This window comes from Salmo trutta, chromosome 7, assembly GCF_901001165.1.
Source record: "Salmo trutta chromosome 7, fSalTru1.1, whole genome shotgun sequence".
Lineage (NCBI taxonomy): Eukaryota > Metazoa > Chordata > Actinopteri > Salmoniformes > Salmonidae > Salmo > Salmo trutta.
Window position 1 is genome coordinate 44,299,863 of NC_042963.1, and position 15,805 is coordinate 44,315,667.

At 41.9% G+C, this 15,805-nt stretch overlaps 1 protein-coding gene across 3 annotated transcripts in view; it reads right to left on the reverse strand.

Moving 5' to 3' along the window:
* The window catches only part of LOC115197483 (spondin-1), a 116,641-nt gene that overhangs the window by 51,398 nt on the left and 49,438 nt on the right, over nt 1-15,805 (reverse strand). For all 3 annotated transcript variants that reach the window (XM_029759058.1, XM_029759057.1, XM_029759056.1), the window contains exon 7: nt 2,281-2,345. In XM_029759058.1, the coding sequence (XP_029614918.1) occupies nt 2,281-2,345 (65 nt within the window). The remainder of the gene's footprint in view (nt 1-2,280; nt 2,346-15,805) is intronic.

Consider the following 15,805-nt stretch of genomic DNA (forward strand, 5'->3'; position numbering starts at 1 on the left):
GGGTCATGCAGCAAGACAATGATCCAAAACACACAATCATGTCTACATGAAAATGGCAACAACAAAAAAAAACAGGGGAATTGGGTGTTTGCATAACTTTGTTTATGAAATAAGTATATCATGTTTGTGTTATTTGTTCACTAAGATTCCCTTTATCTAAAATTAAGTTTTGCTTAAAGATCTGATAACATTCAGTATCAAAAATATGCAAAAATAGAGAAAATTAACAAGGGGGCAAATCATTTTTTCAAAACCCTGTCTATTCATAAAGTTTAGTTCGATAAATATTCAAAATTAACACACACTATCTTAAGTCCAAACAAAGAAGTATAACACATTTCTGTCATAACCACTCAACATATTAATAAATAATAACTTGTTTATATTTAGAACTCATTAGAGAGAATAATGTTGTATCATAGACAGCAGAAGGCATTCGAGAAGTGTTAATGAGACAGATGTTATGTTGGAGATGTTGTTAAGGCTGGAGGATGTGTGTGGAGGCTAAAGAAAGATATTATGATTCCATCCCAAATAGTTCCCTATTCCCTATATAGTGCACTACTTTTCACCAGACCCTATAAACCCTGGTCAAAGGTAGTGCACAAATTGGTAACAGGGTGCAATTTGGGACTCTATTTATGTGTTAATTGCCACTACACTAACACTACGAGGAGAAGAACATCCAGTAACATCTCAATAGTTACTGAAAGAAGCGTGAAGAGATCATAAAAAATGAGAAGGAGAAATATTATATAATTAAGTGATTAACAACAAAACTCTTTACATGAGCTGAAAAGAAAAGTCAAAGATACGCACAAAAAGCTTTACATCCTTGTTAGTGAGCATTTGTTCTTTGCCAAGATAATCCATCCAACTGACAGGTTTCGCATATCAAAAATCTGATTACACAGGTGCACCTTGTGCTTGGGACAATAAAAGGCCACTCTTAAATGTGCAGTTTTTTCACACAACACAATGCCACAGATGTCTTAAGTTTTGAGGGAGTGTGCAATTGGCATGTTGACTGCAGGAATGTCCACCAGAGCTGTTTCCAGAGAATCTAATATTAATTTCTCTACCATAAGCCGCCTCCAACGTCTTCATAGAGAATTTGGCAGTACGTCCAATCGGCCTCACAACCGCAGATCACGTGTAACCAAATCTCCACATCTGGCGTTTTCACCTGCGGGATTATCGAAGACCCCCTGGACAGCTGAAGAAACTGTGGGTTTGCACAACCAAAGAATTTCTGCACAAACTGTCAGAAACCGTCTCACGGAAGCTCATCTGCGTGCTTGTTCTTCCATGGCCTGCATACTCACCAGACATGTCACCCATTGAGCAAGTTTGGAATGCTGTGGATCAACGTGTACGACAGCGTTTTCCAGTTCCCGCCAATATCCAGCAACTTCACAAAGCCTTTGAAGGGGAGTGGGACAATGTTCCACAGGCCACAATCAACAGCCTGATCAATTCTATGTGAAGGAGATGTGTCGGGCTGCATGATGCATACAGTGGCCACACCATATACTGACTGGTTTTCTGATCCACGCCCCTACCTTTATTTAAGGTTTCTGTTACCAACAGATGCATATATGTATTCCCAGTCATATGAAATCCATAGATTAGGGCCTCATTTATTTATTTAATTTGACTGATTTCCTGATTTGAACTGTAACTCAGTAAAATCTTTGAAATAGTTGCATGCGGCGTTTATATTTTTGTTCAGTGTAGAATCTTCACATTCCACATGCACATCAATATTTTTAAACGATCTCCTTCAATTTGAGACATCTATAATGTCGATGTTTTTCCAACCCCCTTTAACATCAACAATGAATATGTCTCCTCCAACAAAGCAAACATTGCCTGGCTTAATTGACAGGCTTATTTTAAAATAGGTCAATGAAGCATGTTGATATATTGGAGCAGGGGGGAGGCTATTAACCTTAATCACAGAAACACCCCAAGGGAACACATCTCTCATCAAAATAGGAGCCTTCTTTTCAAAAACAAAAAAGCTCATGAAAAATGTACACAATCATTAATGAATTTAAGAAAACATCCGCAGGCCAAGCGTGTAGCTGATGAATGAATATCTCCTCCTTTGCCTGTTATCTGAGGAAGCTAAGTAGAATGAGATATTCTGTTTACACCTACATTCTCAATTAATGGTTATCCAAAGGATCATCTCTACAAGTATATCTTTTTTGAAATACAATTAACATTATAAACCTGTGAAAGGTGAGGGTACTCTGTACATCACTGTGTACTCACACGTTCAGGGGCTGCCATGCTGGCCACTGCGCCTTGGTTTTGATAACAGTCAGAACTTCATCACCCTGTGGAAAGAGATACATTATTTTCGTAAAATAAGAGAAAACAATGTGGAAAACACAGAAAGGTACTCAACAGTGTTCATTCCTCTCTTTCTTTTGAAATGTAAAAACTTTCCAAAGTTGAGAGCTGTGAAAGTGGGCATCTTGGGACCAGAAGTGTCTGCTATTTTATAATGGCTGTTTTTCCACAAGAGGATAACTACTGTGAATCACACAATTCACAGTAGTTCAGCTGAGCTGGCCAGTCTGGGGGAGCAGTGTGTTACCATGGCAGCGTTGTCACCTCCTGCTGAAAAATTAAAGGGCCAGTAGCAAACAGACCCTTTGATGTAGAACTAAGTAGGAATTGTTGTAGCGTTATGAGACAGTTTGGTGTCTGACATGAAAAAAAGGAGAGATTTGTGGTAGAGATTTGTGTTATTCAGTTCTCACACATTTCAGAGCAGGCACACACAGATGCATGCACCTGCCCATGCGCGCGCACACACACACACACACACACACACACACACACACACACACACACACACACACACACACACACACACACACACACACACACACACACACACACACACATACACTGTACCGTTTTGTAAACAGAAACTGGTTTAGATATGAGACACACTCTTTTACTTCGAAAATATCTAACCACTTCTAACTCACTAGTGGAGTGTGCCCTTCTGGGACAGCAACACTGAGCCTCTTTTTGGGACCCGGCCCACAGGCTTGTAAAAAATGCTTTTTTTATGGTTGACTGATGGTCCCATAATCGCCCTGAAAGTCTTCTCTTTGGGGCTTACTATAGAAAACAAACCTGCTGCCCATTTCTACTCAGAGCACCTCAGGGTTGACCAGCTTTTGCCCTCTGAATTACTTCTTCAAGCTCTCTAGTTTTGGGCCACACTCAAGAGACCCACAGCCTTCATTTAAAGCTCAAAGTATTTTTCCTCAATAAGTGAGTGTTGCGAGAATAGTCATGGTCTCATACCAGCAAAAAGCTCTAAGCAGATGCCTGTGATTTCTGTTTGTCACCGCCCTTCTCCACTACAGTCTGTCTGTCTATCATGGTGATGTGTACTGTATGTCTCTTGGTGGGGAGGATAATCACCTGTCCTGGCCTGATTTTCTGTTCTCGGGTGTCTCTACTTCACAGAACCACCTTGAAGAGGATTTTAGCACATCCTGAGGACTAAGGGAGTCCATCTACTGACATAAGTTGAACTGCATGTCTGCATGTGGAACCAACTCTAAACCGAAGCATTGTTATTCATGAGAATCACAATAGGATAAATCATCTCATTCTCAATGGAGGTATGTGTGTTGTGAATAGTTAAATCCAAACACATTTGATGAATATTCAGAGGCAGAGCCATACAGCATACAGCCCATATAGACCTTGTTGTGATCCAGTCCTCCCTACAGTCTTGTATGTACACTGAACAAAAATATAAACGCAACATGCAACAATTTCAAAGATTTTACTGAGTTACAGTTCATATAAGGAAATCAGTCAATTGAAATAAATTCATTAGGCCCTGATCTATGGATTTCACATGACTGAGAATACAGATATGCATCTGTTGGTCACAGATACCTTTAAAAAAAGGTAGGGGAGTGGATCAGAAAACCAGTCAATATATGGTGTGTTCACCATTTGCCTCATGCAGCACGACACATCTCTTTCGCATAGAGTTGATCAGGCTGTTGAATGTGGGACATGTTCAGCTTCCAGGAATTGTGCACAGATCCTTGTGACATGAGGTGATGGCGGCAGATGAATGGCATAACAATGGGCCTCAGGATCTCGTCACGGTATCTGTGCATTCAAATTACAATCGATAAAATGCAATTGTGTTTGTTGTCCGTAGTTTATGGCTGCCCATACCATAACCCCACTGCCACCATGGGGCACTCTGTTCACAACGTTGACATCAGCAAACCACTCACCCACACAACGCCATACACGCATGCTATTTGCCATCTGCCCCGTACAGTTGAAACAGGGATTCATTAGTGAAGAGCACACTTCTCCAATGAATTTGGTTACAACGCCGAACTGCAGTCAGGTCAAGACTCTGATGAGGACGATGAGTATGCAGATGAGCTTTCCTGAGACTGTTTCTAACAGTTTGTGCAGATATTCTTCCGTTGTGCAAACCAACAGTTTCATCAGCTGTCCTGATGGCTGGTTTCAGACGATCCCGCAGGTGAAGAAGCAGAATGTGGAGGTCCTGGGCTGGCATGGTTACACGTGGTCTGCGGTTGTGAGGTCGGTTGGACGTACTGCCAAATTCTCTAAAACGACATTGGAGGCGGCTTATGGTAGAGAAAAGGCAACAGCTCTGGTGGACATTCCTGCAGTCAACATGCCAATTGTATGCTCCCTGAAAACGTGAGACATCTGTGGCAAATCAAATCAAAATCACATTTTATTGGTCACATATTTAGCCGAAATGCTTGTTATTTTTATTTGTTTTATACACAAAAAAAATACTGTAAAGTTGCTTAGGAGCTAGAAGCAGAACTGCTATGTCTGCCGGCACCATCTTGCCAATGACATTGTTTTTCTTTTTTAAAGAAATCACATTTTAGAGTGGCTTTTTATTGTCCCCAGCACAAGGTGCACCTGTGTAATGATCATGCTGTTTAATCAGCTTCTTGATATGCCACACCTGTCAGGTGGATGGATTATCTTGGCAAAGGAGAAATGTTCACTAACAGGGATGTAAACAAATTTGTGCTCAAAATTGGAGAGAAATAAGCTTTTTGTGCGTATGGAAAATTTCTGTGATCTTTTATTTCAACTCATGAAACATGGGACCAACACTTTACATGTTACATTTCTATTTTTGTTGAGTATAATTGAAGTAGTAAATTGTATTTATTGAAGGAGAGGGCGTGAGTGTTATTAAGGGAGGAGGGGGGAGGGGGATGAAAAGGCAGTGGGAGGCGGGAGGCAGCAGCTGTTGCACCGAAGGGGTGTTTTACACTTCACACAGCCGCCTGCCATGCTGACCCTCATGCTGACCCTGACCGCAGTGCGTACAGAGGGAGAGAGAGATGGAGGACAGGATGAAAAGAGGAGAAGAGGCTATTGGTGACATCATTGCCCAGGGCACACAGTGCCACGGTCAGAGGCTGCAGAGGGAAATGTCCCTGGAAAGGTCCCACCACCTCTCCATATGCCATGGTTTCAAAGTACTGGAGTTTTGCTACACAAACCAAGAGACTCAGAGTTCATCTCTAACTTGTCTCAGCGAACACATTTACTTTTTAATCATTATTGCTGAATGAGAGCTAAAGTGTAGCTAGGTTTCTTTTTAACATTCTTTGTAGCCTCTCTTGGCAGAGTTTATCTGAGCAATAGCACTCTTAACAAAGAATATGTCTTAGTCTTTGTCTTCACTCTTACCTTTGTCCTCCCCGAAATCAAGCACTCTTATCTTTTCCCTTTACAAAGTTGTTCTCTTTTATTGATTTGTCAAGTTTACCCAATAGGCTGACCCAATGTGATGTCTTGTCCAGTGTCCAGCCTCCTAAGTCCCTAAACGGCCCTCTCTGTCTGTCTCCAGCTACAGAGGAGTCTGGGCCAAACTGTTGCTCAGTAATTGATTTGATTTTAGTGAGGTGTCAGTCACTCCCGCAGGCTGAGAGGAACTGAGTGGCAGGGCCATGAGCCCCCTCTAACCACACTGCTCGGCCCAATCACATCATTCTCGGAGGCAGGCGGGCAGGCAGCGGCGGGCGGGTGTTGGGTACTCAGAGTGCCAGCTAGGCACTCTTAGTACCCAATGTACCCAGCAGCATACTCCTGCCACCGCCGTCGCTGCGACCGTCTGGTGCCCGAGTACAATCAAAAGACATTGGCTTTGCCAAGGGATCCTTTGCACAGCAGCGGGATAAATATTGTCAAATGTTAATCATGTAAAATGAGCTGGGAGCCTCTGGGATAGTCTGTGTAGACCTAATAAAGAATAAACCCTCTGCATCCTCCTGACATTCTAATAAACTGCCCTTTCAATTTTCATTTCAATGCAAATCATTTTTAAAAACTTGCTGTTAATTATTAGAACTTTAATCCTTAAATGAGACTGGCAAAAGGTCATTGTTCTTAATTAGACTTCCTGCCGATCCCCTGTGTCCTGCCTATTTCATTATTGCCAGATTACCAGTGTACTGTAACTTCCCCTAATTCTATGTGTGGGTTGATAGAGGTTGCTTGATTTCACACCAATTAAGAGGATACACGTATGTAACATTACAGTATATGAGCTGGTTGAAAAGCTTTACATATCATTGACTTTCCAAGTTAAGTATCGCCTGTCACGCGGCATATTTGAAGAACAAGGAACCGATTTGTAAATTGAATATTGCTTTGATATCAACAATGACATTCGTCTGTGTTTCTCATCTACAGTTCTTGACTCTCACATATACAGTGCATTCGGGAAGTATTCAGACCCCTTGACATTTTCCACATTTTGCTACGTTATAGCCTTATTCTAAAATTAATGCATTTTTCCCCCACGTCAATCTACACACAATACCCCATAATGACAAAGCAGAAAAAAACTGTTTTTTAGATTTTTTGGCAAATGTATTAAAAATGTAAAACTGAAATATCACATTAACATAAGTATTCAGACCCTTTACTCAGTATTTTGTTGAAGCACCTTTGGGAGCGATTACAGCCTCGAGTCTCGGAGCTCTACAGACAATTCCTTTGACCTCCTGGCTTGGTTATTGCTCTGACATGCACTGTTAACGGTGGGACCTTATATAGACAGGTGTGTGCCTTTTCAAATCATGTCCAATCAATAGAATTTACCACAGGTGGACTCCAATCAAGTTGTAGAAACTTCTCAAGGATGATCAGTGGAAACAGGATGCACCAGATCTCAATTTTGAGTCTCATACGAAGGGTCTGAATACATATGTAAATAAGGTATTTCTGTTTTTATCTATAATACATTTGCAAAAATAAAAAAAATTAAAACTGTTTCCACTTTGTCATTATGGGGTATTGTGTGTAGATTGATGAGGAGAAAAAATGTATTTAATACATTTTAGTAAAAGGCTGTAACGTAACAAAATGAAGAAAAAATCAAGGGGTCTGAATACTTTCCGAATGCACTGTGTGAGAAATGTATGCCTTACGACTGTGCTGTACAGATTCAGGAAATGTAAAACTTGTAGTGTAGTTGTCACTCCGGCTCCTGCTCTTCCCCCCTGGCGCTCGAGGGCGCTAGACTCCCCAGCATTACGCACTCCTGCCACCATCATTACGCACACCTGCTTCCCTCGTCACGCGCATCAGCGATCATTTGGACTCACCTGGACTCAATCACCTGTGTTATTTCCTTCCCTATATCTGTCTGTCCTCCAGCTCTGTTCCCCGCTTCCGCATTAACGTTCATATGTCGTTTTGTTACCCATGTGCTGACGCTGTTCATGTCTTGTTCCTTGTCTGTTCCTCATTAAATGTTTGACTCCCTAATACCTGCTTCTCGACTTGAGCATCGGTCCTTACAGTAGTTGAGATTTAAAAAGGCTTCTGAAGTTTGTAATTTCCACTTCGAAATTTCAGACTTGATTTTCTCTTATGAAAAAACCCCTACAAAAATGTCCATTAATTATAATCCACATAATAACCGACATCTGTCGTTGCTGCAGGATTATTATCCTGCTGTAGCAAACTGGCTCAAATTAAGATCCTACATCTGTAAGTCAAATGAGGGAATATGAAATACATCAATACAGAATGGGAGCACTAAACCAGGGTTTAATGACACACACTGAATATGGTACAGCAAGTCTACAGCCTTAGAAGGAAATATCTATATACTGAAGAAAAATCTAAACGCAACATGTAAAGTGTTGGTTCCGTGTTTCATGAGCTGAAATAAAAGATCCCAGATGATATATATTTTTTTTTATCCCAGAAATGTTCCGTACACACAGAAAGTGTATTGCTCTCCAATTTTGTGTACTCATTTGTATACATCCCTGTTATTGAGAATTTCTCCTTTGCCAAGATAATCCATCCACTTGACAGGTGTGGCATATCAAAAAGCTGATTAAAGAGCATGGTCATTACACAGGTGCACCTTGTGCTGGGGACAATAAAAGGTCACTCTAAAATGTGCATTGCCACAGATGTCTCAAGTTTTGAGGGAGCATGCAAATGGCATACTGACTGCAGGAATGTCCACCAGAGCTGTTGCAAGAGAATTGAATGTTAATTTCTCTACCATAAGCCGCTTCCAACGTCGTTTTAGAGAATTTGTCAGTACGTCCAACTGGCCTCACAACCGCAGACCACGTGTTACCATGCCAGCCCAGGACCTCCACATCTGGCTTCTTCACCTGCAGGATCATCTGAGACCAGCTACCCGGATAGCTGATTAAACTGAGGAGTATTTCTGTCTGTAATAAAGCCCTTTTGTGGGGAAAAACTAATTCTGATTGGCTGGGCCTGGCTCCCCTGTGGGTGGGCCTGGCTCCCAAGTGGGTGGCCCTGTGCCCTCCAAGGCCCTCCCGTGGCTGCGTCCCTGCTTAGTTCATGTGAAATCCATAGATTAGGGCCTAATGCATTTATTTCAATTGACTGATTTCCTTATATGAAGTGTAACTCAGTAAAATCGTTGACATTGTTGCATGTTGCATTTATATTTTTGTTCAGTGTATATATGTATTACACATGAATAAAATCAATACAACATGCATATGATTCCATACTCCCTCAGCTCAATATTGCAACATCAAAGGATATGGATATTGAGTGTAACACTTACTGTGGTTTCTGCATGTACAGCAGGGCTGGGGTCAATTCGAATTGAAGGCAGTCAGTTCAGGGAGTAAACTTAAATAATAATTCAAAACTTGAAAGAACTGCATCTATATTCAATTACCTCAATAAACTGAGTAGAAACTACCATTTTAACATGAACGTTAAATTAAAATCCCTTCCTGAATTGATTGCCTTCAATTCGAATTGACCCCAGCCCTGCAGTTCAGTGTGATGCATTTTCAATTCACTGTGGAATTATAATGACAACTCTCTTTATATGATGCACAAGACCTTACATCATCTCTGGGATGCAAGACAGCAACATGATGTGTTTGCATGTGTGTGGGGTGTCTTTAAATGTATTTTTGTACTTCCAAAATAGGAAAATGGGACTATTACATAACATTGGTTTAGGTTTTTGTTTTCATTTGAGACTAAGTGCAAGGTTAGCTCTTATGCATAAACAGCATTTTTAATATAATCTGTCCTCTGTCTGACCTAGACCGCTATCTGTGACTACCTTTTCTCCCTTTAATTCATGTTTGATAATCAGCACATCCTATGCGGAAAAGATGCCATGATCAAACTTTCTGTTGTCATTGAGTGACATCAGCGATTTGCTTCATCAATTAAGACGGCCTCTAATCATTTCGGAGGCTAGCATTTATACACATACAGCTCTGTGCTGTGGCTTGCACATTAATCAATGCCTAGCAACATGAGACAGGAGCTGACCAACAAGGCTTGTGTTGAAAAATACAGGGTGATTAAATATGGCCTTTCAATAACATAACTGCGACAACAGCAAAAGCATCAAGAGTAAGTTTACTCTGGCTTATCAGAAAAGGGTAATTTGTCATGTTTGGGTGCTGGAGGATGTTTTCATGGTGAGCCAAGTGATAAATCATCCATATGTCAGAATTTACATTACGTATTAATTGACAAGAGATTACATGAGTCAAACATACTGTAAATCACAGACCATTTAATCATGTCAGTGTATTGGCTCGGTTTTAAAAGCAGGGGAATAAATTAGTAAGAATAGATCTACAGGTAAAAGTATGTCTATGACAATTACCAGCAGACCCTCTGGACATCATGGTATAAAGTTGTCTGAGGCCTAGGGTTAAGAGCATTGGGCCAGTAACCGAAAGGTCGCTGATTCGAATCCCCAAGCTGGCAAGTGGAAAAATCTGCCGTTCTGCCCTTGAGCAAGGCAGTCCCCAACAACAACTGCTGATGACTTGGACGACAATTTAAGGCAGCCCCCCACACCCACACCTATCTGATTCAGAGGGGTTGGGTTAAATTTGGAAGACGCATTTCGGTTGAATGCATGCAGTTGTTCAACTGACCAGGTGTCCCCTTTCGCCATAGTATACAGTGTATTCGGAAAGTATTCAGACCCCTTGACCTTTTCCACATTTTGTTACGTTACAGCCTTAATCTAAAATTGATTCAATCGTTTTTCCCCCCTCATCAATCTACACACATTACCCCATAATGACAAAGCAAAAACACCTGTATTTGGGGAGTTTCTCCCATTCTTGTCTGCAGATCCTCACAAGCTCGGATGGGGAGCGTCGCTGCACAGCTATTTTCAGGTCTCTCCAGAGATGTTAAATCTGGTTCAAGTCCAGGCTCTGGCTGGGCCACTCAAGGACATTCAGAGACTTGTCCCAAAGCCACTCCTTTGTGGTCTTGGCTGTGTGCCTAGGGTCGTTGTCCTGTTGGAAGGTGAACCTTCGCCCAAGTCTGAGGTCCTGAGTGCTCTGGAGCAGGTTTTCATCAAGGACCTCTCTTTACTTTGCCACCCTTTATCTATCCACCCTTTATCTTTTCCACGATCCTGACTAGTCTCCCAGTTTCTGCCTCTGAAAAACATCCCCACAGCATGATGCTTTTATTTAACTAGGCAAGTCAGTTAAGAATAACTTCTTATTTCCAATGACGGCTTACCTTGGCCAAACCCAAACCCAGGCAACGCTGGTCCATAGTGCACTGCCCTATGGGACTCCCAATCACGGCCGGATGTGATACAGCCTGGAATTGAACCAGGGTCCGTAGTGACGCCTCTAGCACTGAGATGCAGTGCCTTAGACCGCTGCACCACCCGGGAGCCATGCTTCACCTTATTGATGATGCCAGATTCCCTCTGGACGTGAAGCTTGGCATTCAGGCCAAAAAGTTCAATCTTTGTTTCATCAGACCAGAGAATCTTCTTTCTCATGGTCTGACAGTCCTTAAGGTGCCTTTTGGCAGCCAGCTCTAGGAAGAGTCTTGGTGGTTCCAAACTTCTTCTATTTAAGAAAAATGGAGGCCACTGTCTTCTTGGGGACCTTCAATGCTGCAGAAATGTTTTGGTACCCTTCCCCCGATCTGTGTCTCGACACAATCCTGTCTCGGAGCTCTGCGGACAATTCATTTGACCTCATGGCTTTGTTTTTGCTCTGACATGTGGCTTTGCAAATCATGTCCAATCAATTGAATTAATCACAGGTGGACTCCAATCAAGTTGTAGAAACATCTCAAGGATGATCAATGGAAACAGGATGCACTTGAGACAAAATGTTGAGTCTCATAGAAAAGGGTCTGAATACTTATGTAAATAATGTATTTCAGTTTTTAATTTTTAATAACGTTGCTAAATAAAAAATAAAAAAACAGTTTTTGCTTTGTCATTATGGGGTATTGTGTAGAGATGTTTTTGTTTAATCCATTTTAAAATAAGGCTGTAATGTAAGAAAATGTGGAGAAAGGGAAGGGGTCTGAATCCTTTCCGAATGAACTGTATAATGTATACCAGTGAAGCCTGAAGCTACCCAAAGTGATGTTCAAACACGATGAGATTTGCAGTGACGTAGGGTGCAAGAAAATATCCTCCCTCAGGCTAGAAAGTCATTGCAGGTTTTGGAAATCACGGATATTTTTACTTTTAATTATACCATGCGATGTCACAGAGAAGTGTTTTTTTAGGAACTTTTTTCTTATATTTTTAACCACAGATCATTGAAAGACAATATTTTCACATAAACTCAGCAAAAAAAGAAACGTCCCTTTTTCAGGATCCTGTCTTTCAAAGATAATTCGTAAAAATCCAAATAACTTCACAGATCTTCATTGTAAAGGGTTTAAACACTGTTTCCCATGCTTAATGAACATGCACCTGTGGAACGGTCGTTAAGACACTAACAGCTTACAGATGTTAGACAATTAAGGTCACAGTTATGAAAACTTGGGACACTAAAGAGGCCTTTCTACCGACTCTGAAAAGCACCAAAAGAAAGATGCCCAGAGTCCCCCTGCTCATCTGCGTGAACGTGCCTTAGACATGCTGCAAGGAGGCATGAGGACTGCAGATGAGGCCAGGGCAATAAATTGCAATGTCTGTACTGTGAGACGCCTAAGACAGCGCTACAGGGAAACAGGACAGACAGCTGATCGTCTTCGCAGTGGCAGACCACGTGTAACAACACCTGCACAGGATCGGTACATCCGAACATCACACCTGCGGGACAGGTACAGGATGACAACAACAACTGCCCGAGTTACACCAGGAACGCACAATCCCTCCATCAGTGCTCAGACTGTCCGCAATAGGCTGAGAGAGGCTGGACTGAGGGCTTGTAGGCCTGTTGAAAGGCAGGTCCTCAGCAGACATCACATGCAACAACGTCGCCTATGGGCACAAACACACCGTTGCTGGACCAGACAGGACTGGCAAAAAGTGCTCTTCACTGACAAGTCGCGGTTTGGTCTCACCAGGGGTGATGGTCGGATTCGTGTTTATCGTCGAAGGGATGAGCATTACACCGAGGCCTGTACTCTGGAGCGGGGTTGATTTGGAGGTAGAGGGTCCGTCATGGTCTGGGGCGGGGTGTCACAGCATCATCGGACTGAGCTTCTTGTCATTGCAGGCAATCTCAACGCTGTGTGTTACAGGGAAGACATCCTCCTCCCTCATGTGGTACCCTTCCTGCAGGCTCACCCTGACATGACCTTCCAGCATGACAATGCCACCAGCCATACTGCTCGTTCTGTGCGTGATTTCCTGCAAGGCAGGAATGTCAGTGTTCTGCCATGGCAAGCGAAGAGCCCGGATCTCAATCCCATTGAGCACGTCTGGGACCTGTTGGATCGGAGGGTGAGGGCTAGGGCCATTCCCCACAGAAATGTCAGGGAACTTGCAGGTGCCTTGGTGGAATTGTGGGGTAACATCTTACAGCATGAACTTGCAAATCTGGTGCAGTCCATGAGGAGGAGATGCAGTGCAGTACTTAATGCAGCTGGTGGCCACACCAGATATTGACTGTTACTTTTGATTTTGACCCCCCCTTTGTTTAGGGACACATTATTCCATTTCTGTTAGTCATATGTCTGTGGAACTTGTTCAGAGTTGACAGTGAGAGGACGTTTCTTTTTTTGCTGAGTTTATGTAGACACTGGTTTATTTCTGTGACATTCTAAATTAGTTGGACTAATCTCTAATTAGCCGAGCACAAAGCGGCTATACAGCTGCGAATACCTCTGCAAACAAACTGTTCACTTTAGTTTAGAGGAGGAGACTAAGATCAGCTCCATGTCTGTCTGTCTGTCTGTCTGTCTGTCCGTCCTGCTTCATTACATGGTATTTCTCTAGACAGTCTAAACAGACAATGCAGTGATGTCTGTGATCTGTTGTCATCAGACCAGCATTCATGATCTGTTGTTATCAGACAAGCATTCATGATCTGTTGTCATCAGACCAGCATTCATGATCTGTTGTCATCAGACAAGCATTCATGATCTGTTGTCATCAGACAAGCATTCATGATCTGTTGTCATCAGACCAGCATTCATGATCTGTTGTCATCGGACCAGCCTTTATTAGCTTGGCCTATGACTCCATTTAATTAGCCAAAACAAAAATAACATTGCAGATACGGTATCATAGTGCTGTGATGTTAGATATGACTGAAAACACATTTCTGCATAATGATGAGAAGAACGTTTGCAGAAGACATATACTTTTAAGATGATGTTTGGTTCCTTAAAACTTAAACATATGTTTTCAACATACTTCAAACAATTTAACATGACCACGAATAGAAATACACATACTGTGTCCCCATATTTGTTTTTAAAGTTGTGAAAGTTTCAAAGTCAGTTTTCAAAGCATTTTTTGACCCAGCAATGGACATTTCAAACATGCATTCAGGTGCAATTTGACAATTCAAATACCCAGCTAGCATGTTCCATCCATATTGTAATGGTCATACACCAGAACAGCCTCCCTCCCATTCCCCTGGAGGTTGGGGGACAGTTGAGGGGAACTGAGAGTCTGGTTATTTGCTTTGACCTTCAGTTGAGTTGACTTTACTCAGCCAGGCCAGGCAGGCTGGCAGGGAATCATCTGACTGGGAGGGATGTTGACCCCAGTGACCGTCCGGGGTGAGGTGCTAGACACAGTGACTTGTCACACTCCACACACACTAGATGTGCTTGAGCTGAAATATATGCATGCAGGTATAAGCCAAGCTTGGATCTGACTTTTATAAAAGTGTAGGAAGAGACGCAGTAAAGATTCTATCTGGTTTTGGTCATAGGCTTATCTGATTTACACTTTCTTTCACAGTTTTTTTGTAGCACTTTCTTTTTTTTAAGAAATATGCTTTTATCTACAGAAACATGTAAAATACATGTAGCCTAACTGTAGAGACATGCTTTACATTTTTTTACCCCAGTGTATAACTGCTGGTGAAGGCATTACCATACCATCCACGTACTGCACATTGAGGTCTCAGGTGCTGTAGCTACCTTAGGACAGTAATAACCACCTAAACCACTCAATGGTAATGATCTTGTCTTCTCTAGATTGGATCACTGAACTACATGAATGAATGTGACGGTAGAGAACCTGAGCCTGAACCTGAGCAGAACCTTCCTTAGGGCTACAGTAAGACGCACGTTGTTCGTTGATTGCTAATATGCTACAGCGCTCAGATCAAAATCCTTTGGTCGTTTGTTGTTGTGCTGTTCATTAGTATCTCTTCGACATCAAGCATGAGGGTTTAGCTACCTGCTCTTTCATCTTCATAGAAAGTTCCTCAACCTGAACTGAATCAAATCCCTCTCCATCAAAACCTTAGGCCCTTCTTTCGATTACACAATAATACAAGACAATAATTAGGACGGAACACAATCTAGATCCACATTTTTAAAAAGCGTTTTGTTTTGTTGAAATGTCCATCCATCCATCCTCCCTAAGGGGTTCAGATGTTCACACACTGATTCTTAAGCTAGTTCTAGTTACAGATGAATCTGACTGTGTTCTGTCTGGCTATTCATTCTAAGCCATGGTCACAGTCAAGAGAACAAACTCAAGGTGTTGTGTGCATCTTATCATTCAGCTGGCATTCAGGGAAGAGGTTATTATAATACATTCTTAACATACCAAAGCATTTTTATGAATTACCTTCTGGGCTGTGTGATACATATTCAGAATATTTATCTCATTGCAAAGACAATCCTTTAGGCTTATAATGACCGCCCAGTTTAGATGTCTAATCAAATTGCTAATCTGCTTCTCCATCATAGTTGTTCCTCATTGTCAGGCAAGATATTCATTTTAATCATTGGAGATCGGGGGCTTTTATGGCTAGTTGATAGGAGGACAGAGCTGCAGCTACTA